Raw genomic sequence first — 23208 nt, 5'->3', positions numbered from 1 at the left:
GCTCACAACACGTCACATCGTGATCTGCCACTTTAGAATAGCTGGAGTATAAAATAGGGCTTAAATGGGTATTGGTTTTGTGATAATTATCTAATTTAGTATCAAATAGGGCTTAAATGGGTATTGGTTTTGTGATTATGACCTAATTTAGTACAAAGTAATCGAGTAAAAATTAGATGTGAGTAAGCATGAATGTTTTTTCTTTAAATACTGATGTCAAGTAAAAGTACTTCAGGATTGTAACGGGTACACATTATTGTGTATCATTATTTTATGCTTTAACTATTGAAAAATAGCAGATATATACAAGCTCACACAAGCTCACAGCGCGGCACCGAGTGCCGTGCTGCGAGCTTGTACCACCCAGAAGCAAAATTTGAGTTACAAGCGTTCGCTTTGAAAATACATATATTCAAAGATTTGCACACATTTTCACGACTTTTTCAAAAATAGCAGATCTACAAGCTCGCAGCGCGGCACTCGGTGCCGCGCTGTGAGCTTGTATATCTGCTATTTTTCACTGGTTAAAGCATTCAATAATTCTAGGCCTAAATGGGTCAAGTACAGTACTGGTGTAAACACATTCAGTTACTGTTCCCAGCACTGACCTCAGGTCAGAATGGCGTGCAGCAATAATAACATCCAGTGGTGATGACCTGTGGGAGGAGGATGTGACCTCTGATCCACAATCAGCCTGTCGTCCCCAGTGGACCAGCGTACCGTCTCTGTCGGGTGGAAACCTCATATGTCCAAAACGCTTGGATCCAATGGAGTTATCCATTTAGTCCAGGGGGTCTTCAACGCTTTCAGGCCGAGGATCCCGAGGTTGAGAGAGAGAGAGATGAAGCAGGGACCCCCACAACCTGTTCATAGATTCCATATAGTTTCATTGTTTGACAGCACAATCAGTGTATTTTGGATTCATGTCAATTTGTGTTGTCAGATATGCTTGAACCGTCAATACTTAAAAAAAACTTGACCTTTCACACTGTACTTATGCTGCATTCACACTGAGAGAAGCCAAGCGAATGGTTTGCTTGGTAATTGTGGGCTCGCCTATAAGGCGAGCACACTTTAGATATTGTCATTATTTATTTATCTATCAGGCAATCAGTAGACGGGATCTTCGGTTCCTTTCTACTCCTACATACTTAGTGAGAAAATGAAAATAAAAACATCAATGTGTTCAGTTTACAGTGGCGAAGTGTGCTATTATTTTCTATAGCAATCGGCCAAATGGTGGCGCTGTAGGAAGCCTTCGAAAGTGCGATCTTTGAACAGGTATAGCTCATGCTGTGTTATACATACAGCCATGAAACCTGTATACACTTATGCGTCTCCTCATGCCGAACAACTTTTACCCTCTAACTTTTGACCTCTGACCTTTAGGTCTCCCACAATTCGGAATTATATGAAAAACAGTAAAAATCTATCTCCTCCTGGGATTTTCGCGTCAAGTGCACAAAACTTTTTTCACATGAACTTTGGACCAATACGGTCAGATTGATCAACCAGATTTTTTTTAAAGTGAAATATAATTTTTTAATGATTCAATCAATATTGCGGTTTTATGCAAATTATTCTTCGGCCTCTAAATCATACATGCAAAGTTACACGTTCATGGCATTTGGCAAAGATGTGGAGGGTTAGTCAAAGTATCACTGAAACCAATTTTATTCCAATCGGCCAAAGGAGGGCGCTATACGAAGCGTCTGAAAATTCAAACTTCAAACGGGCATAAGTCATGACTCGTTTCGTTTGAAGACATGCAACTTGTTACACGCGTGCTTTGACTCAAGCGGAAGACATCTGTGTCGTTGTTAAGTAAGCTCCGCCCTTCGATTTTCCGCCATTTTGAGCAGTTTGTAAAACGCGTAAACCCGCTTTTATTCTGGAATTTTCGCGTCACGTGCACAAAACTTTTTTTACGTGAACTTTGGACCGATATCTAAAGATCTGTCAGATCGGATTTCTTTAACATTGAAACATGCTTTTTTAAATAAATTCAATGAATATTGCAGTTTTATGCAAATTATTCTTCTGCCTCTAAATCATACATGCAAAGTAACATGTTCATGGCATTTGGCAAAGATGTAGAGTGTTAGTCCAAATATCACTAAAACCAATCTTACCCCAATTGGCCAAAGGGGGGCGCTATATCATTTTGAGCAGTTTGTGAAACGCTTAAACCCGTTGGGATTTGCATGAAACATTCTACACACAATCTAAGGACCTTTATCTAATATGCCTATGAAGTGCACACACACAAAAAAATTATAATAATGAATATAGCTGCAAGCAGCGATAAAGTGGCCAAAGCCAAAAACACCTCAAATCATGAACACAGCCTGCAATCTGCGTGAAATCTTGCAAGCACATTCCCAATAGGTCAAGGAACAGATACCACCCTTCTTACATTGGCCTGTTATAGCGCCACCAGCGGGTCAACTTTTGCACAACACATTTTTGGAACAAAATGGACCAATCGTTGACGTCAGTAACGTCAAAGAGAGCACTGCCTGCGATCTTGACATTTTGTACTTTTATAGCCATTGTTTTCTGGCTTGAAGCGAGCCCACAATTGTTTCGAAGGAACAATATTTTTCTAGTTCAATATGTTCTCTATGCAAACCAGCTTTAAAAATGTCCAAGCTTCTTTTCCAGCTTGGGAATTTTAAAAGCTGGTTTGCATAGAGAATACATTAATTGAATTACCAAGCAAACCATTAGCTTGGCTTTTCTGTATGTGAATGAGGCATAATTAGTCTGCTCTTTTTCCCCTCTACACCAAACCTCTTCGCCGAAAATAGACGATCTACAAACTCACAACGCCTCGCAGCGCGAGGCTTTGTGAGCTATTTTTATATAGCTCTGCTATTTTTGGCTAAAGTTCTCAGAATTTGGACACTGGGGTTCAAGTGGTTAATAGAAAAAAAGGAGAAAAAAAGTTTATATTACACAAAGATTTGGAGGACCCCCTCCAAAGTAACTCTGAGGACCCCCGAGGGGTCCCGGACCCCCTGTTGAAGACCACTGATTTAGTCACACGCCCTTGTTGAAGTCTCACTTGTGTAACTTTTTTTAATGTATAAAATGTAATTGTGTCCAATCGGTATGGTAGACTGGTAGAGTATGTTAATACAATATAACTCACACAATTGGGGTGGTTGTATTTTGTCTCTTCTATTGAGACATTTAGATTGTGTCAAAGATCATCATGTCTCACCAAGACCCAGGATCTGACTGTCAAGATTACATTTATCCCCTGAGCAAGCAGGCAGGCTCTATTAGACCAATAAGACTTTTCACTTTCAAACATTGCTAAAAATACTACTAATAAGATAACTTAAAAAGGCTAAATATTGGAGATGTGAGGTTTCCACCCGACAGCCACGCATCTCGTCACTGTCGGGCAGAAACCTTGTATCTCCCAAGTTTCAAATTTGTACATTTTTCTTCATAAAGTAAAGCACTGCTTGTCTGCTTCATCATACAAGACTGTCGCACAAGACTAGTGAAAATAGCAGATCTATCGGCTATTTTCACTAGTTTAAACACATTTTTTTAAACGATAAACACAGAAGGAACGGTTTTGGATTTACAAGGTTTCCGCCCGACAACGACGCTATGTAATCTGATCCCTTTGAGAGTAAGGAGGGAAGAGCAGGGTCTTGTGCCCGATGATGGGATGGTGGTCATATGGATCCCCCAGGGACTCACACACACACCCCCACATCCTGTCCCTGCAACGCTCCCCAGAAAACAGCAACGGTCCAACGGAAGAACAATCCAACTACCTGACCCTTTAACACTCGACGTTATTTATAGTTCTAAAGAAAGCAGTGCTTCTCAAAGTGGTGTCCGCCAGGGGGACCCCCACAGCGGTCCTTGAGGGGTCCTCATTCAGCAAAAAAAAAAATTGTTAATACGGCGTCACAAATCAATGTATTTAACCACTTGAGGCTATCCCTTTATATAGGTTGGCGATTCAAAAATAGCTCGCAGCGCTTAATGCAATGCTCCGAGCTTGTTTATCTTCAATATTTTTTAAAATATTATGAAATAAATCTCAAAAACTTGGAAATTGGCACATCATATTCAGATTGGGACACGGAAATTAAGCGTCTGTACTTTGGGGGTCCGTCACATGAAACAGTTTTGAGAAACTACTCTGTGAAAAGGCTCCAGGAAATGAACTGTTTTTGTTAACTCTAATTTAGTTTCACGGTAATGAGACATCTGCGCTAGCAGTGACCAACGCAGCTAGCAGTGTAAGCCAAGCCGCTCTGTCTGTTTGATGTGTCTGTCAGACTCAGTGCTGGAACGAGTCCTCACATTTATTAAGTAAAACATTAATGTCGGGCACGAACCTCTCCATATTTTTTGTGTGTTTTTTTCATAAATGAATGCCCTACTTGATACTACAGCATCACACAGTTTACAGTTTAGGCCAGGGGTCTTCAACATGGGGTCTGGGACCCCTAGGGGGTCCTCAGAGTTACTACAGGGGGGCCGCCAAATCTTTGTATATGAACCCCATTATCCCTATTCTGAGTGAAACATTAGCCAGCAATAGCAGATCTTCAAGCTCTTGATCCAGAGCGATACATCAATAACACCAAATGATCAAAAGTACAATACATTTGCCTCCAAGAATATATTGGAAGAGGTATAAGAAGTATTGACAAATGGACACACTCAAGTAAAGTAAAAGTACCTCAGAAGTGTACTGAAGTGCAGTACTTTGTACTCTCCCCTGCGGGTCTGTCCTTTGATGTGTCTGTCACACCATAACTTTTCAAACCGAGCAGTTTTCAGCTTATCACGATGATTATATCATCATCCCTGTCGGGCAGAAACCTCGTAGCCAACAGTATCTCCAAATTTCAACTTTTTACGTTTTATTCCGTCATTTAATGCCCTACTTCATTACAAGAGTGTCAAGCCTGAAATGTTTTAATCTATCAGGAGACCACAAGTGGGTGTAAATGTAATTTCCCTTAGAAAGGAGGTGTCATTCCCTGCCACCGTTTTTTCCTGTTTCTCCTTTGTACATATCGTGTTTATTTGTGTGTCTCATTGTACCTCGTGCTGTTTACATTTCTGACTAATAAAGTAGTCAGAAATCAATCAATCAATCAATCACTTGTGTTATGTTTGACTAAAATTATCAATACTGCAATGCAGTAATACTCTGTTATAAGTAAAAGTCCAGTATTCACAATGTACTTGAGTAAAAGTATCAAAACGTACCAAATGTAAAAGTACTCATTGTGCAGAATGTTCACAAGATCAAAATGTATAAAGAATCTTTTGAAAATAAATGGTAATTAAAAGTTTTCATATACTGTAATTGTAGTGGAGTAAAAGTACAATATTTGCCTCTGAGATGTAGTGTAGTGGAATAGAAGTAAAACTATTTGGAAATTGGAAATACTCCATTAAAGTTAAAAGTACCTCAAAATTGTACTTAAGTACAGTACTTGAGTACATACTTTACACCATTGTCTGTGGGTCAACAAGTGGCATCTAGCCATGTGTTCTCTTTCTCTGCCACTCGTGTTGCATTTGGCATGTTTCTACAGTATGTCAGTGCAGTGGTGCTCAAACTTTTTCATGTGAAGGACCCCCAAAATGATATGTATTTGGCCACGGACCCCCATCTCAAAATATTTAGTTCCAGGGAGGGACCCCCAGAAGCAAAATTTGAGTTACAAATGTTCGCTTAAAAAATACGTATATTCGTAGATTTGCATACATTTTCACGACTTTTCAAAAATAGCAGATCTACGAGCTCGCAGTGCGGCACTCTGTGAGCTTGTATCTGCTATTTTTCAATAGCTAAAGTATAAAATAATTAAGGCCCCTCCACCTTGGGCCCCAGTAACTCAGTCCCACCCCCCCCCCCCCCCCCCACCCCCCTTGTGACGCCCCGACTATTTCTCTGCCACTCGTGTTGCATTTGGCTGTCACGTTGAGAGAGTCATGATGAGAGAGTCATGATGAGACAGGAAACCAGAAATACAAAAAACAAATCCAAAGCTCAATATCTCTGGTCCGATATCCTCGTTGATCTCTGAGGATTCGGGAGATGATAAATTATTGCTGTTTGGATGAATAGTTGGCAACATACACTTTCAACATGTACTGTATGTTGGTTTGTTTACTGTTGAGAGAGAAAGCAATAATGTTGCACATTAAGCTAGTTATCTGGGGACCTTCCAAAATAATGTCACCATAGGTAACGTTACAGATAGCTCAATATACCAGGCAAATTCAAACCATTGGAGTGCTCCAGGGAGGCGGGGCGCAGCGCTGTGATGCCTGTACAAAGGAAAGCCTGTTTCTTCATCATGGCCTTTTTGAATACGGTTGAAAAGTGGCGGCTTGATGAAATGTAAATGTGTCTACTCTCTACCAGTGCCATTCTCTCTGTCTGTCTGTCTGTCTGTCTGGGGTGAGAGTATGTATTCATCTTGGCTTTGACGTTTCTATTTGAATATGATTTGAATATAACATGCATGACGGGAGTTTTGGTTTGCTTATCATCACACAGCTCTAGGCTCGTGCATCACCACTTTTCCACCCGCGTATGACTGTTCAGGTGTTATAATAAAACAGGTTAGAAGCAGCGTAAGTTTGACCCCAGAACTTGATAAATATTTTTGCCTGCAGTTTCACATCTGAAAAGATTGTATGCGGGGACTTCCTAATGAGAAGATTTTTTATTTTTTTAGAGCTTGTAGATGAGCTATTTTCGAATGGCCAAAAACATAGGGTTATAGTGGCTAAACTGATTTTGATGCTACATTAACTTATTTTGCTGGGGACCCCCCTGGAAACCCCCTCAGGGACCTCTGGGGGTGCCCCGGACCCCACTTTGAGAACCACTAGGTCAGAGGTCACTCCATTAGCGTGCATGTTTGTGAGCCTCTGGAATAATGAAAGTCTTTTAAAGGCACAATTTATGCCATTTATGGACGTTCCAGTAATTGGATTAGCTCGTTAATATTCACACATTTATCTCTGCTCTGGCAATTATCACACAGGCCGTATTTAAAAAATGTAAATGGACATCTCTCTTACTCCACAGGAAATGGCTGGAGGCTGTTAACGTCCCTTTTTTATGCACCTGATGCATGGGGCTGTCTGTCTTTGTCCTTACATGAACCCCTTTCACATGATTTATTTAACTGAGACAACGAACGTACTGTACGTTTAGATCCGTCGGTCTTCCTCAGGAAAGACTGAAGGGTCGAAACGTAACCTGAGTAAGCATATCTCCATATACAGTACATGTATCTTCATATATGGGTACCAGGTGTCTCCATGTATGGGTAACTGGTCCGATACAGATCACTGGCCAGATGGCCAAGGGAGTGGTCGCTTGTCGCCCTTAGGCGTCTTACTGGTACTTAAAAGCTGTTACTGGTGAATGCTTAGGTATTATAAAAGTACTCTAGACCTTTAAATCGAGAACACATTTGACAAACCTTCAATCTACATAATTCGTTTTTTTCCAGGGACTCTGTGTGTTCCTTTAGCGGGGTCTAAATTGACCCATGCAAGTCTGTAACTCTGACAGTGTACAAATGGAACCAAATGAACCCTGACGGGTCCATTTGGTTCCATTTGTACACTGTCAGAGTTAAGGGAAGACCTTGAAATGTGAAAGTTTGAGAAACACTGATCTGGATATCCTCACGGCCCGCCAGCGCCCCCCAGCCCACGCGTTGGGAGTCTCTGTTCCAGACGACCTTAAAGGAAATCGTTGCTCTCTAAAATCAATCAGTGAATGAGTTCCAGCCTGTTATCTTCATGCCTCATGTATTATCATAAGATACCAAGAAGCTCACATGTAATTGTTGCTATAGGGCAGAAACCTCTTATTTCCAGTTTCCTACTTTTTGCTGTTTTTTTTTCCCCGTAAACGAACGCCCATGATCACACTACATACAGCATCAAAAGTGGCAGTTCCGCAATCTTCTGTTTTTATTTTATTTTATTTGAAACATGTAACTTTTTTGGACATAATTATGAGGTTTCCACCCGACAGAAACGCAATATTTTAAAGGTCTGTTTTTCCTGGAACTGTGTCTCATTGTGAGTCCAGTTGGAGAGCTTTTCTCAGCCAGGCAGGGATGCATCCACGATGAAGCTTATCTACAGTAAATAGCAGCTGTGATGTCTCAGTCGCACAACACACAGGCCAGGCCAGAGAATTTATGATAAGAGTCTTCTTGCTCACACAGTCACTCACGTTTCAAAACAAACCGCCTTTGTTTAACCGGGGAGTTAACAGTAACTTTTTGCCTTGAAAGATGATATGCCATAAAGAATACCAGTGCTTCACCCAAACTTTTTATTCCCTTTGCGCCCACCCTTCTTACGGCTGACAAAAGCTGAGATCCTCCATGTGCGCACATGTACGTACGTTGTACAATTTTTATGTATTTTTTTTGGTGTCCCACCAGCACGTTCTATCCTCACAAAGTCCTATTTCTGACCATTGTGTCTTTCTCAGTTTACGGGCAGATCTATGTAAACAGGTCTCAGAACGGGCTGTCTGATTTTTGGTCCGATTGTGACATCACAATCGGGACCTACTGCTGTGCTGAGTGGGGGTTGGGGAGGGGTGGGCAGGCCTGAGAAGGAGGAGCTGGGAGAGGGTTGGGGAGGGGTGGTGCAGGCCTGCTGAGCAGGAGGTGGGGAGGAGTGTGGGGCCAAAACTGGCTCAATAGTGCAGTTCTCCCACTCAGGACAAGGTGGTACTGCAGCTGAAAATACTCTGAAAGCTAGGCAGAAACGACAGGGGCTCTGTATTCAGGAGTGGTAATTTAGCCTCAAACCTTTTGAAAAACGTTTTGGGGAGACAAACTATGTTATATAAATTATTTTTAAATGCATGGTGTAGAACCTTTAAGCCCCATATCGCCACTGTCGGGTGAAGACCTCATATGTCCAAACACTGCTACTTTTCAGGATTCAAATTCAAAAGCAGCAAAAGTAGAAGATCTACAATCTCAAGGCAGCTTGTGGATCTGCTGATGCTTTTTGGTGACGCTGTAGTATGATTAAGGTTGAGAACCACTACTCTAGTATACCAAATGTTGCATTGCAACGCATTGTAGAGCTGCTATTTTTAATTTCGTACCCGCTGAATAATGAATATCCCCCCCCCCCCCCCCCCAGAATAAGGACGTTATAGAGTTCATGTGATTGAAGTAGAAAGGCTGTTTATATAGCAGTGCCATTTAACAGGGTCAAGCACAGGGCTTTTGGAAGAGGCCAGTGGCCTTTTTGAAAGGCCCAAAGCACTCTGCATCCTGCATATTTACTCCCAGACAGTCTAGGATCAGTCAAATAGACTCTGGAGGCCTGAACCCAGAAGAAAACTCAGTCCCTTAAAGACCTCGAATCCCATTCCATTCACTGCACAGAAACGTTGTCATTACTGATAGCTGTGCAGGAAGCATTATAGTCAGTGGTGGAAAATGTACTCACAAGTAAAAGTCTGGAATTCAAAATGTACGTGAGTAAAAGTACGAAAGTGTTGGCATCAAAATGCACTTACGTCAAGTACCAAAAGTAAAAGTACAAAATGCTTCAAAATAACAGATCTATAAGTTCACAACGCGTTGCAGAGGTGTTGTGAGCTTGTAGATCTCCTATTTTCAAACATTGTGTACTTTCACTTTTGGTACTTCAACTACATTTTGTCAACACTTTTGTAATTTTACTCAAGTACGTTCTGAATTCCGGACTTTTACTTGTAACATTACAAGTATTTCTACATTGCAGTATGGATACTTGAAGTTGTACTTAAGTACAACATTTAAGTACTTTTTCCATCACTGGAAATGTGGTTGCCTTGTGTGTTTTTCAGATGGGAAGGTTACATGAAATGTGGTTGCCGTTGTTTGTCTCAGATGGGAAGGTTACATCAACTTACATGAAATGTGGTTGCCGTTGTTTGTCTCAGATGGGAAGGTTACATGAAATGTGGTTGCCGTTGTTTGTCTCAGATGGGAAGGTTACATCAACTTACATGAAATGTGGTTGCCGTTGTTTGTCTCAGATGGGAAGCTTACATGAAATGTGGTTGCCGTTGTTTGTCTCAGATGGGAAGGTTACATCAACTTACATGAAATGTGGTTGCCGTTGTTTGTCTCAGATGGGAAGGTTACATGAAATGTGGTTGCCGTTGTTTGTCTCAGATGGGAAGGTTACATGAAATGTGGTTGCCGTTGTTTGTCTCAGATGGGAAGGTTACATCAACTTACATGAAATGTGGTTGCCGTTGTTTGTCTCAGATGGGAAGGTTACATGAAATGTGGTTGCCTTGTGTGTTTTTCAGATGGGAAGGTTACATGAAATGTGGTTGCTGTTATGTGTCTCAGATGGGAAGGTTACATGAAATGTGGTTGCCGTTGTGTGTTTTTCAGATGAGAAGGTTACATCATGAAATGTGGTTGCCGTTGTGTGTCTCAGATGGGAAGGTTACATGAAATGTGGTCTTGGTTGTGTGTTTTTCAGACGGGAAGGTGGAGGTGACCAAGGAGAGCATCAAGCTGTGCACCATGGGACCAGGGAAGGTGTTTGGAGAGCTGGCTATTCTCTACAACTGCACCAGGACCGCCACTGTCAAGAGTGAGTCAACACAGACCTCTGAAACGGTCCCCGTCGGGTGGAAACCTCATAATGACTGCAACAGCGTTTCTCAAACTCTTTCAAGGTCTCCCCTTAAAGGAGCTATAGTCAACTTTTTCTTGAAAAACAGATGCTAAAAAAAAAATGTTTCGAAAATATTTTATAAAAAAATATAAGTGTCGAGCCGACACTTTGTTTACATCCTAGTCTAACTAGAATGTAAACAAAGTGTCGGTCTGACAATGGCCAAAATGATTATTTTATGATTATTTTACGCTTTTTGTGGTCATTTTTGAATTGAAACACATATATGAAGCTTATTTTTTTATAAAATATTTTCGAAACATTATTTTTATTTTAGCATCCGTTTTTCAAGAAAAAGTTGACTATAGCTCCTTTAACTCTGACAGTGTACAAATGGAACCAAATGAACCCGTTAGGGTTCATAACGGGTTCATTTGGTTCCATTTGTACACTGTCAAGAGTTACAGACTTTCATGGGTCAATTTAGACCCCCATGAAGGAACCCACAGAGTCCTTGGAATCCACTTTGAGAACCACTGGTCTACAACAAATGTAACTTTTCGGGATGCGAATGCGAAAGTTGTAAAAGTAGCAGATCTGCAAGCTCAAAACGCTGCGTGAAGTGACACGTTTGGAGCTCGTAGATCTGCTACTTTTGATGCATTTGTGTGACGCTGCAGTGTGAGCAAGTAGGGCGTTAATTACGGAAGAAAAGAACACAAAAAGTAGAAATGTGGACATAAGGAGGTTCCATCCCGAAAGCAACTAAATGTGTGTGTGTGTGTGTATGTGCGCGCGTACTTACGTATGTACAGTACGTGATGGTTGTGCGATATGTGTGGTTTAAGAACTTGCATCCAACAGCTATGATTACACACACACACACACACACACACACACACACACACACACACACACACACACAAAGCACCCAGCAGCTGTCTAGTATTGACGGGGTGTTACAAAGGAAGGCCCCCGCTTCGTCTGCTTATGAATCAGCAGTCCCCACTGGATGTGTGTGTGTGTGTGTGTGTGTGTGTGTGTGTGTGCGCGCGGTGCGTGCGTGCGTGTCTCCCCTGTCTTTATGCAAACGGAAGGTGGGACTCCCTGATAAGCAGACACAAGGTGAGGAACGCTGGCCATTTACCAGGACACATTTTCACTTCACGCACAGCATAACAGGTTAAGTGGCTTCCCTAGAACAGGCCTAATTGAAAGGCCAGCTCCATTTACCTGTGGTAGGACGCAAACAGGAAAAGACGTGCCAGTTATCAAGCCTGTGATTTGAATAACAACCCGGGACAGATGACGGATAATAGAGCGCTAGTGGTGGGGAAAAAAGTATATTGTCATTGTCGGGTGGAAACCTTGTGTGTCCAAAACCGTTCGTTTTGCATTGATCATTTTAAAAATGACTTAAACTAGTGAAAACAGCCGATCTACAAGCACACAACGCCTCGCACACTGCGAGGCGTTGTGTGCTTGTAGATCTGCTGTTTTCACTACTTCTGTGCAACGGCCTTGTATGATGAAGCAGGGCTTTGTCATACAAATATGAAACTTGGAGATACAAGGTTTCTGCTCGACAGTGGCGATATATATTTTTTTCAACGATCCGTTCGAATGATTCTTTCACATTCTCCGTCCAGTAACATTATTGTCTAGTGAAAAAAACACTTATCGCGGGACCGTTTATTATTATGTTGCGTGCGTACAACCCACCCTCCCGTCCTGTGTATGGGGGGAGGGGCATGAATGAAAGCGTGAACACAACAGTTCCAGGAAGTGAATGATTTGGTTCAAGAATTGAATTGATCATGAACAACCTATCACTACAGAGCGCAAAAAGACACACACGCACACGCACACACACATGGAATTTGCGTATCTAGAAAGAGCCGTGTCAGAATGACAGATGCGTGTTTATGGGAGACAGGAAATGGCTGGAGAGACTTGAAACGTTGGATTATGTGCGTCGGAAACATGAGTGATGGATGAATGCATGTTACCCTATTTTGTAATCTAAGGTCGGATGTGATGTACGTCGGAAAAAAAGCAGCGATGATGGATGAATGCATGTTGCACTATAATTTAAGACAGGGGTCTTCAACGTTTTCAGTCCAAGGACCCCCTAACTGAGAGAAAGATGAAGCAGGGACCCCCTCCACATATTGTATGAATGCGTTATGCAGATTTTCAATCATCGACTTGTTTGACAGCGATGTCATCAGTCTGTTGGATTTGTGTTTCAGACATTTAGCCATAAATTCACGATACTTGACCTTACTCTGTACTTACTTGGTCTGCTCTCTTTTACCTCAACACCAAACCGATTTGCTGAAAATAACCGATCTACAAGCTCTCAACGCCTCGCGCTTCGAGGCGTTGAGAGCTTGTAGATCTGCTATTTTCGTCTAAAGTTCTCCTCAGATTAGGGATGCGAGGGTTCAAGTTTTTAATCGAAAATAATTATCCTATCACACAAGGATTTGGTGACCCCCCTGTAGTAACTCTGAGGACCCCCTAGGGGTCCTGGACCCCCTGTTGAAGAGTCTATGACTGCTACATTCTTATCCAGACATCAATGCCTTCTATATACTGAGGTCTATGAATCCATATGCTCCTGTTTATTCATGCGCTCACGTGTCTCATAAGCGCCATGCGCCGTTGTTTACAATAGCCCCAGATAAAACGAGCTCATCTCCCAGCTATATTGAGATGAGGTTATTGCAAACATGGCTATCATTCCTGACATATGTGATTATATTGGATACTTGAAGCACGTAAACATCCTGTTAGCTCTCGGGTTTAAAGGATGTTTGAGCATATGCTCAGTTTTTTTTCTTTCCACTCTACTTTGTTGCTGCTCTTATGCACAGCTGCATTCTGCATTCTTATGAAGAATGTTACTTTGAAGTCAACGCATTCCTACTATTACTTAATGTTCTCAACCACTGCTAGTAGCTGAATGGAATTATGATGTGCTTGCGTGCTTGCGTGCGTGCGTGTGTGTGTGTGTGCGTGCGTGCGTGTGACTGACTGACAGTGTGAGTTCTTGCTGTCTTAGTCTAGTATTTGTCTTGTTGTTTTTCTCTTGTCTCTTTCTGCGTAGTGCGGGGATGGGGAATCACCACACATCCAGACCTTATGAACGGTTATGAATGATGTTGTATTGTTATTACTTGTGAAAATTATGGTGAATACCACCAGCTCGGTCAAGGACACGCTCGTTGAGTTACAGTAGAAACCAGTGGTTCTCAACCTGTGGACTGGGGCCCGCTGGTGGGCCGTGAGGATATCGCAAGCTGTCAGAACACAAGTCAGCTAGAACAGTGGTCCTCAACCTTTTCAGGCTGCGACCCCCAAAATAATCATATTTTAACTGGGGACCCCCACCCTGACGAGCACTAAGAGTTGAGGCATTACATTTTGTGTAACACGGTTCTACAGCCGATCTACATGCTCACAACGCCTCGCGTTGCGAGGTGTTGTGAGCATGTAGATCTGCTATTTTCACAATTTCTGCCTCTAATATTTGACAATTTGGCCAGTGTTTAATTTGTCATTTTAGAGGTTTTAAAAAGTCCCCAAATTGTCACTTTAGATTATGTGTAGATACCCTCAACACTTAAACTTTATGTTGGTCAGATGAGTGGGCTGCAAACGCTTTAGATTTTTTTTTAAGTGGGTTCTGATCCCCAAAAAGTTTAGAACCAGCATGAATCATTCATTGAAAAGTTGATAGACATTTAGCAATGGGACACGCATGGCTGCCCTGCTCCCACATGACGCTCCACAACACATTTGCATGACAACGACACGGATGCTGAGCTCACCCTGCTGAGTCACATTATGTAATACAGTAGGAGGCTGGGGAGGTGCTGGGGGTCTGAGCATGATTTTTGCAATAAGCAGTCCTGAGCCTAAAGGTACACAGTTATTACATGAATATATTAGAGCAGGCAGGGGTTCCCAAACTTTTTTGTCTCAGGGCACCCCATAACTATTTTTTTTTTCATCCGAGGCACCCCTACATTATAATTTTCACTCCCAGCACCTTATATTTATAGCATATCTAAAAGCACCTTATATTTACAGCAGATTGGCTGTTTTCACTAGTTTTGTCCAAGAAAGCTTTCTGCCTGACAGTAATGATATTTTAGTGATTATGTTGCGAGAAAAACGTTGAGATAATAGCCATTTTGATTAGAACTGACTGAAAATAACTGTGTACTTCAAGTTTAAAATGATACTAAATATTTTTTCAAGTGTCCAAATAAATTCCAAATATTAGCAAATGATCTCGCGGACTGCCATCACGGCACCCCAGGGTCCCCGTCACCCACTTTGAAAACCCCTGTATTAGAGGTTGATTGCGACAGTAGTTCGCAGTTAACTATGAAACTATGTTACAGTAGTAACTGGAAATCTCGCGATATGCTAGAATCTCGCTTTTTGAAACCGCGTCACTGTTTTACAGCCCGTTTCTCATCCGGGTCAATATGTGGTGGACTAAAAACACTTTGGGTGGTCTCAGGGAACTAAATAAATAGACGATTCATGAAGAAAAAAGTAACTTTGGAATGGCCAAAATAAGCGCTTTTGGATGAGTCGCACCAGCACCATTTTAGCAACAATGACAGAAATCCACCAAACCAGGTAGGAACATTTATGAAAAAAGACAAATTACGGGGGGATTTGTTTTGGTCTGTATTTCCCCTTTAAGGGGAGACCTTGAAATGTAAAAGTTTGAGAAATAACTGCTCTATGGGAATTCCAATACAACAAAAATAATAATAATGTTGTGAAGATTTGTGCAAGTCTTTGAATATTTAAAATCCTCTTTAAAAAAAAAAAAAACCTATGTTTCTATGTCAGTGGTGCTCAAACCTTTTCATGTGAAGAACCCCCAAAATGATGTAATGATCTGCTATTTTTCAATAGCTAAAGTATAAAATAATTAAGGCCCCTCCACCTTGGGCCCTAGTAACTCGGTCCCACTTTTCCCCCCCTTGTGACGCCCTTGGGTGGGAGTGTGGTCAGGACGTGGGTGTTCCGTTGTGAGGAGCATTCTCCTGGCTGCATCATGACCCCAACCCACCCCTCTCGCACGCACTTCCCAACACGCATCGCTGACCGACCTCACATACCGTGTTGCCGTGGTAACTGCGGTTCCACGGATATCTCCACGGAACCGTCGCTAGGGAGAGAGAGAGTGTTTCTCTTCCTCCAGGGGGGCTGAGGGGGCGGCACTGTTTGATTGACACATTCATTGATACGAATGCATGTACATCGTGTTTATTATGGCGTCGCTGTCTGGAAATTTTGTGTTATGTCTAAAAAAACATTGCTTTTCATGAGACACTTCAAAAAATAGCCGATCTGCACAAGCTCACAGCCTTTACACGTGTGTGTGTGAGTGTGCGATGTGTGCATGTGCATGTGCATGTGTGTGTGTGCGTGCGTGCGTGCGTGTCAGGCGCGCAATCCGCGCATGTTACAGTCTCTGTAGGAAGATGTGTGGATGCCTTTCATGCCGGGTTGGTAATATGGGAATAAATAACAGCAATAGTAAATATCATTGCTGTCGGGCAGACACCCCTTATCTCCACATTCTAACGTTTAGTTTTTTGGTAAATTTAGGCAGAAAAAGCCCCCAAAATATCTTAAAAAACAAAAACAAAAAAAAAACATCAAAGGTTGCTGCAGGGTATTAGATAAAAAGGAGTTACTTCCCGTACAGCACTTGAAGGTAACAATAGAGCCAATCGACTTAAGGCTTGCAGGAAGTCCATTATGAGGATGGTGGGTCTGACCTTTTTTTTGTCTTGTCTGCACACACAGGCACGCACGCTCGCGCGCGCACACACACACACACACACACACACACACACACACACACACACACACATACGACACGCGTGCGCGCACACACACCTCTGTCTCCCATCAATGTCTTCAGACCTGGGATGTGAGTGGGGGGGTTGAGGAGTGTGGCTCTTCAATGCTTTGTCAGTGAGGTAACTGTTCTATAAAAGGTGTGCATGGAACAAGTGACGCAATTGTCTATGTGTTGGACGAGTGTTTATGAGGTACGGTTCGTCCAGCAGGGCACTGGCAACCAGGGTGGCCGGCCGGCAGCCGCTGTCTTTTTTTACAGCAAAGGGCACCTGACTGTACATGTACAGTATATACCACTGTTATAGCAAACAGTGGGTCGGAACCCATTTGCCGATCTACAAGCTTGCAATGTGGCTTGAAGTGATGCGTTGTGAGCTTGCTATTTTCACTAGTTTGGGTAAACATCTGATTTCTCTTTTGGGTCGTGACTTGAGTTAAAAAGTTTGGGAACAACTGGTATAATGTATGAAGTTAGCTATATGTCCAAGAGAGACAGTTTTTGTTTTAGAGCAGGGTTCTTCAAACGTGTTTCAAGGCCATGGAGGAATTGGCATTATTTTATTTTATTTTTGAGCGGTGGTCACACCGTCTCCATAGCGTGGCCGTGTGTGTAGGTATGTATGTTTGTGTGTTAGTTTGTTTGTATGTGGGTGGGTCTGTATGTAGCCTCAAGCCTGTGTAGTACCTTTTCTGACCACACATGTTAAGGGAGGGGCGCTGTTGTCCAGGCCACACACACACACACACACACACACACACACACACACACACACACACACACGGGGGGCGGGGGGGGGGGGAGAGAACCACCGCTCAGTTCACACGGGTGTGATTTTATTCTAAGCACAGACAAAAGAAAAAAAAAATCTGCCTCCCTTCCATAATCAACTTGATGATCTTATTCCAGTGAGGCACTAAGTGGTTTGAGAACAATGCACAGATGCAATTAGGAGTTATTATATGCACATAATTGCTTACTTGATAACAATTATGTCATGTGATTTATTTGAGTAGGCAGTAGGAACCCCAATCAAGAACACCAGGATTGCAGGATTCTCTTATGCGTGTGGTCGTGCACACACGCAGCATGCGCACGTGCCTGAGCGCAGACAAAATGGCAAATCGATATTGTAAGTGGCCTTATTATCTCCCTGAAGATAGTGGATGTAGCAAAAGGGCATGACAAATGAGAGATGAATAATGATGAAACAATGGGATAGGTTGAAAAGAGACTAGTGAAGATGAAACAAAGGAATAGGTCTGATTGATTGGTTGAATATTTTATTAGACACAAATGTAGAACAGCTCAAGTACAGTCAAAACACCCTGCCTAAAAGGAACACCCAAAAAAGTCCTTCTGGTCTTGTTTAGGGCTGTCAGAATTATTACATAATCGTCTAATCGCAATTATTTGACATAATCGTGATAATCGTTTCCATGTTGAAAAATGTTCATATATTTTTTTTTCCAAAGTCCAAAATAGTGGAAATAGCAGATCTACAAGCTCGCATCGCATATTTGGGTGTTTCCAGATCGTTGTTTGTGCTCCCTCTAGTATTGTGGCTGTGGGTGTTGTTAATCTTTTGGAGGTGTTTGGTCAGATATGCGGGTATTGAGGGGATTGAGGGCAGAGCCGCATTGACTATTTTGAAAGCCAATCCAATGAAAAGAGACGGGTGGTTGAAAGATGAAATATGAAGATGAAACAAAGGGTCGGGATAGGTTGAAAAGAGACTGGTGAAGAAGAAACATGTTGCTAGGTTGTGCAAGACAGCGCTACGGCAACAAAACCGGACAGTACATTTACTCAAGTAGTACTGTACTTAAAGTTATACCGTGTAACTTTTTTTATAAAACAAATCTTAAAATTGTCCTAACTGTTAAATCGCTAAAGTTTTAGAACCCCCACTCCGTTAATTTCAGCTTCTAAAGCCTTCTCTTTATATGTTTTCTATGAGCCGTGAGGGGGGGAGAATTTCGCGGCAAAATTGCGTCATCTGCATCATCTGTATACGTTGTGTATACATTGGCCAATCATATCGCGGATCATAAACACATGATACACTACCAGCCAATCACAGCTTATCTGCCGTGTCTTCAGGAAGTAGCCTCGCTCAGCTACAGTGTTTACCTTGGTGAAGGATTCTTAACCTCTTAATCCCCAAATCCTGGCCAGAAAATTACGTTCTACCATGCGTTCTACACCTCCACGGATTCGTATCGGTCGCGGTGGTTTGCGGCGCCGCTCCGGTGGTCCGCGGCGGTGGTCCGCGACGACTCCGGGCGAAAAACGGCCGAAAAAAGCAATACCGCTACTGACCACTAGTTTAGCAACTTACACAGTATAGCTTTAAGTACAAGTTTGAGGCATAGTATGTTTTCTTTACTGGAGTGTTTCAATTTTGCTATACTTTATGCTTCTACTCCATTACATCTCAAAGGTGTTTTACTCCACTACAATGAAAAAAAAGAAAGAAAAACATACGTTAATCACACAAGCCCTATTCCACAGTTAGGCTATTTTGAAAGGGATCTTTGATATCAAATCAAACGACGAGAGAACTTGCAAAAAAGAAAAAAAATTAATTAAGTTGACATTTGGGTTGTTAGACCTTCATTTGTCCTGATCACGGTATAACGAGCAGAACGTGGAGTTAAAGGTCCAATAGATAATTAGATTAATTAAATAGATAAAACATATTTTGTTTCACAGACAGTATGGAGACTTTCTTTGATGTGATATCAAAGATCCCTTTATGAATGCAAAATTACTTTTAGTTTTCAACCTATCTTCATATAATTGGTCCTCACTAATGTTCACGATAAAATAGAAAAAGAAAGTTGTACTTGTTCTGTGCAGGGTTGTTAGGGTTACTTTTAAAAAGGAATCCCCTACAGTTACAAGTTACTTGCAAAGAAAATGTAGTCAGTAACGTAATCTGAACTACTAGTTACTTTCAGTTACTTTTGGATTACTGTTTAGCAAAACTCTCTAATTAAATAAAACAAGTTTTACCATTGATAACTAGACAAGAATATTGAGCCAATGAAATTAGGAAAAGGACAACAGAATCTTACTTAAGCGATGTGGCAGTACTTTACACTGATTCGACTTGATTATTTTATTGTTTGGCGTTATAACTTATTTGTAAAATTCATGAGGGCAAAGGGGAGAATGTAATCCAGCATGTAACCCCCATCATTCAGATCCGTTACTGTAATCCAGATTACTCATTTTAAAATGTAACCTGAGACTTTACAAGTTACCTGTTTTTTGTAATCTGATTACGTAATCCCGTTACATGTAATCCGTTACTTAACAACCCTGGTTCTGTGTTTCATAGGAGGGCTCTGGGGAGTTCAGAAAACCGTCTGCCAGTGACATCGTCGTTTGGAAGATTTTTTTTAAACAAGATTTAAAAATATATCTATAGAAAAGAGGAGATCCATGTTGATGAGATGTGTGTAGACATCTCTTTGTCTGTGGCAGCCGATTTGGGGCATCATTTGGTTGTTTTTTTAGCTTTTTGGCGGGGGTCCCTGGGCGTCCCTGGAGCTGCGGGGTTCCCGGAAAGGGTTTAGGTTGTGGATTGGCAGACAAGGATTGTGTGTGGAAAATTTCTCATGGATAGCGGCAACGATGTCATTTTGTTGTTTCGTAGCTTTTTGGCGGGGGTCCCTGGGGGTCCCTGGAGCTGCGGGGGTCCCTGGAAGGGTGGAGGTTGTGGATTGGCAGACAAGGAGTGTGTGTGGATTTCACATGGATAGGGGCAACGATGGCAGAGATATGAGTAGGGCAAAAGTGTGACGTGACGTGACTGACTGACTGACTGACTGACAAACTGACTGACTGACTGACTTACGAACAGACAGGCGGTGGAGGTTTTGATAGTAACTGCGACCTGACGGTCGCAATTAAAAACAAACCTTTGGTAAAATTGGTATAATATTATGTTATGGAAGTACTTCTACATTGTGATATTTTTGAGCGGTGGTCACACCGTCTCCATAGCGTGGCCGTGTGTGTATCCGTCTATGTATGTGGGTCCGTATGTAGTCTAAGTACCCCTGGTGACCAGAGAGGTGCTGTTGAGTCTAGTCTGCCCTGAGCATCAACTGCAATACCAGTGGTGGCCTGAGTGACATGGATGGATGGATGGCTCTCTCTCAAGCACCCCCCCCCCCCATATATATATTTTTTTTTTATTATTATTATTTTTTAAATATTTTTTAAATATTTTTTATTATAATTATTATTATTATTATATATTTGTTTTGCTGTTGCGCAGCCTCCACGACCACCGCTCAGTTCACACGGGTGTGATTTTACTTTAATCTCAGCAAAGGAGAGTCCCTCTTCCACCACAGTGAGAAAGCCACCTCCAAGGGCCAGAGTCCAAATTGTTTTTCTCTCTGTCAGATAAGTTGCATGATGATATGCTGAACGATGCTGATATGTTATGACGTTCTGTACTCGCTAGTACAATATATTCATAATCTTTTATTTAACCTTCCTTTAACCAGGTAAAGTTGCAGCCTCCACCAGAGCACAGATGCATTGTGTTCCGAGAGAGTGTTGAATGGCTGTAGTCGTCATGATGAAACATGAACATATTGCTAGTGATCTCTGGAATGATTGCATTGATCGGCTGCCAGGAGGTGGCCCTGCATGCCATCACAGCACATCAATGAGGCCAGACTTCATGCAGATCTTTTCCCATATCGTTGTTGTCGGCTGGAAACCTTGTATGTCCAAAACCCTTGGTTTTGTATTTATCATTTTAAAAATGATTTAAAAAATGTAAAAAATCTATTTAATATGATATGATTTAGTCAATTAAAACTAGACTAAAACTAAAACATTTCAGATGACTAAACAAAAACACAATTATTACCTGTAAGACGCCTAAGGGCGAAGCGCCATCTGGCCTGTGGCTGTGATGAACAGTTACCCATATATGGAGACCCCTGGTACCCATATATGGAGATCCATGTAGTACATGGATCTCTAAATAATTTAAAATATGGAAATATGCTGTGAGACACCAAACATGCTTACTTAGTTATTCATTATGTGAAAGTCCTATGACGTTTATGACATCTGACATCATACATACAATCCCATTTATGCCCATATATGGAGATCCCTGTCTGTAGAACCAGCCACACAGATATGGGCTGTCTTGGCCATCTGTCTTGGCCATATATGGATTCTGTTAGTGTGGTATGTGGCCGATGTGACCTCCATATATGGGCATTCCCATATGAAGTCCTGGTTAGATATGGGCTTAATATTGATTACAACATCTCCATATATGGGCATAAAAGGGTTTCTGTTAGTGTGGTTCCCCTGACATCACAGTGATGTCAGAGCGTGATTTCAGAGCGTCAAACCCTAGACCGTAAAAAGCGTACACGAACAGACATGATGTGCCGTTTCTCATACTAAACCTTCGGTCGCAATTTGCATAACAATTATGCAACAAAGATAATTGCAATTAGCTCAGATAATTGTGATCAGTTACCTCAGGTAATTAAGAGATTCCTTTTTAATAACGCCTTTGCTAATGCCTCATTTGGAACAGTGTCTACAATATATCCACAGTTGGGCAGAAACATATAATTTTTTTTCCCCCTAAATGAATTTCAATATACTTTACACCATATTTCGTAACCAGAATCGTAACTCATATCCCTCCTAGTCAACATTTTGCATTTCTCATGGTGAGAATGCATTGCGCAGGTTGAGCTGTTGGAGATTGGTCTCTCGTAGTGCGAGGGCACAACTGCTCGCCAAAGACCGTCGTGATACAGTAGGTGGAACATTACCGATGCCTCATTCCCCATAGGGGGCGAAGTGCATAACGTGAACAATTATCAGACAAGCAGTCCACTCCAGTGGATTCTATGGTCTGGGGTCAAGCAAAAGTAGCAAAAATAGCTTAACATTTTTTAAATATTATCCTTTAATGGCATATAGGCCTACTGTAATAGTACACTGTGGACAATATGTGTGCATTATCAGTTCATACAGATAGAATAGCATGCACATACCATAGCGCATAGTGGGCTCTATTTTGATTGCCTTAAGTACCAGCTCTTATGCCTTAACTTAAAGGCCTGTCCATACTGTCTCCGACCACCAAGCTTTTCGAGTTCCAAACTCCAATTCGGGGTAATGCTTTTCAGAAGATGTCATTTTGGGCCTTTAAGTAAAGGCATAAGAGCTGGTACTTAGACAATCAAAACAGAGCCCAATGACTCACACAGACATGCACGCATGTTAAGCCTAATAATTGAATTGTTGGGGGAGAGCAATTTTGAGGTATTGCCAGTGTCATTCATCTCATCAGATTCCAGAGATTATACTGTACATGGCTGAAAGCCGACAGCTGATGTTTAACAATGCATGGGCGTCTTAATTCACAAAACACGACTCATTCATAATCACACTATCCATCATGCCTTCACTGGAAACTCATTATCCTGGAGTTAGAGAAGGATCTGTTTTGTACTTCTTTGCCTGTTGGAGGCAGACGATGGCAGTTTTTTTTCCGTCTGATGCTGATTTCGAAATAAAGTACAGAAGTCCTGACCATGGTGCCACGGACATGTTTTTGACATTCATAATCC

General features: G+C 41.8%; 1 protein-coding gene across 2 annotated transcripts in view; it reads left to right on the top strand.

The window, feature by feature from the left end:
- The window catches only part of LOC308297587 (cGMP-dependent protein kinase 1), a gene marked incomplete at both ends in the record, with an annotated part of 208173 nt that overhangs the window by 72180 nt on the left and 112785 nt on the right, over nucleotides 1–23208 (top strand). For both annotated transcript variants that reach the window (XM_080741064.1, XM_080741063.1), the window contains one exon: nucleotides 10537–10650. In XM_080741064.1, the coding sequence (XP_080597190.1) occupies nucleotides 10537–10650 (114 nt within the window). The remainder of the gene's footprint in view (nucleotides 1–10536; nucleotides 10651–23208) is intronic.

This window comes from Nannobrachium achirus, assembly GCF_963921795.1.
Source record: "Nannobrachium achirus genome assembly, chromosome: 13".
Classification (NCBI taxonomy): domain Eukaryota; kingdom Metazoa; phylum Chordata; class Actinopteri; order Myctophiformes; family Myctophidae; genus Nannobrachium; species Nannobrachium achirus.
This window is presented reverse-complemented; position numbering and strand designations above follow the sequence as displayed.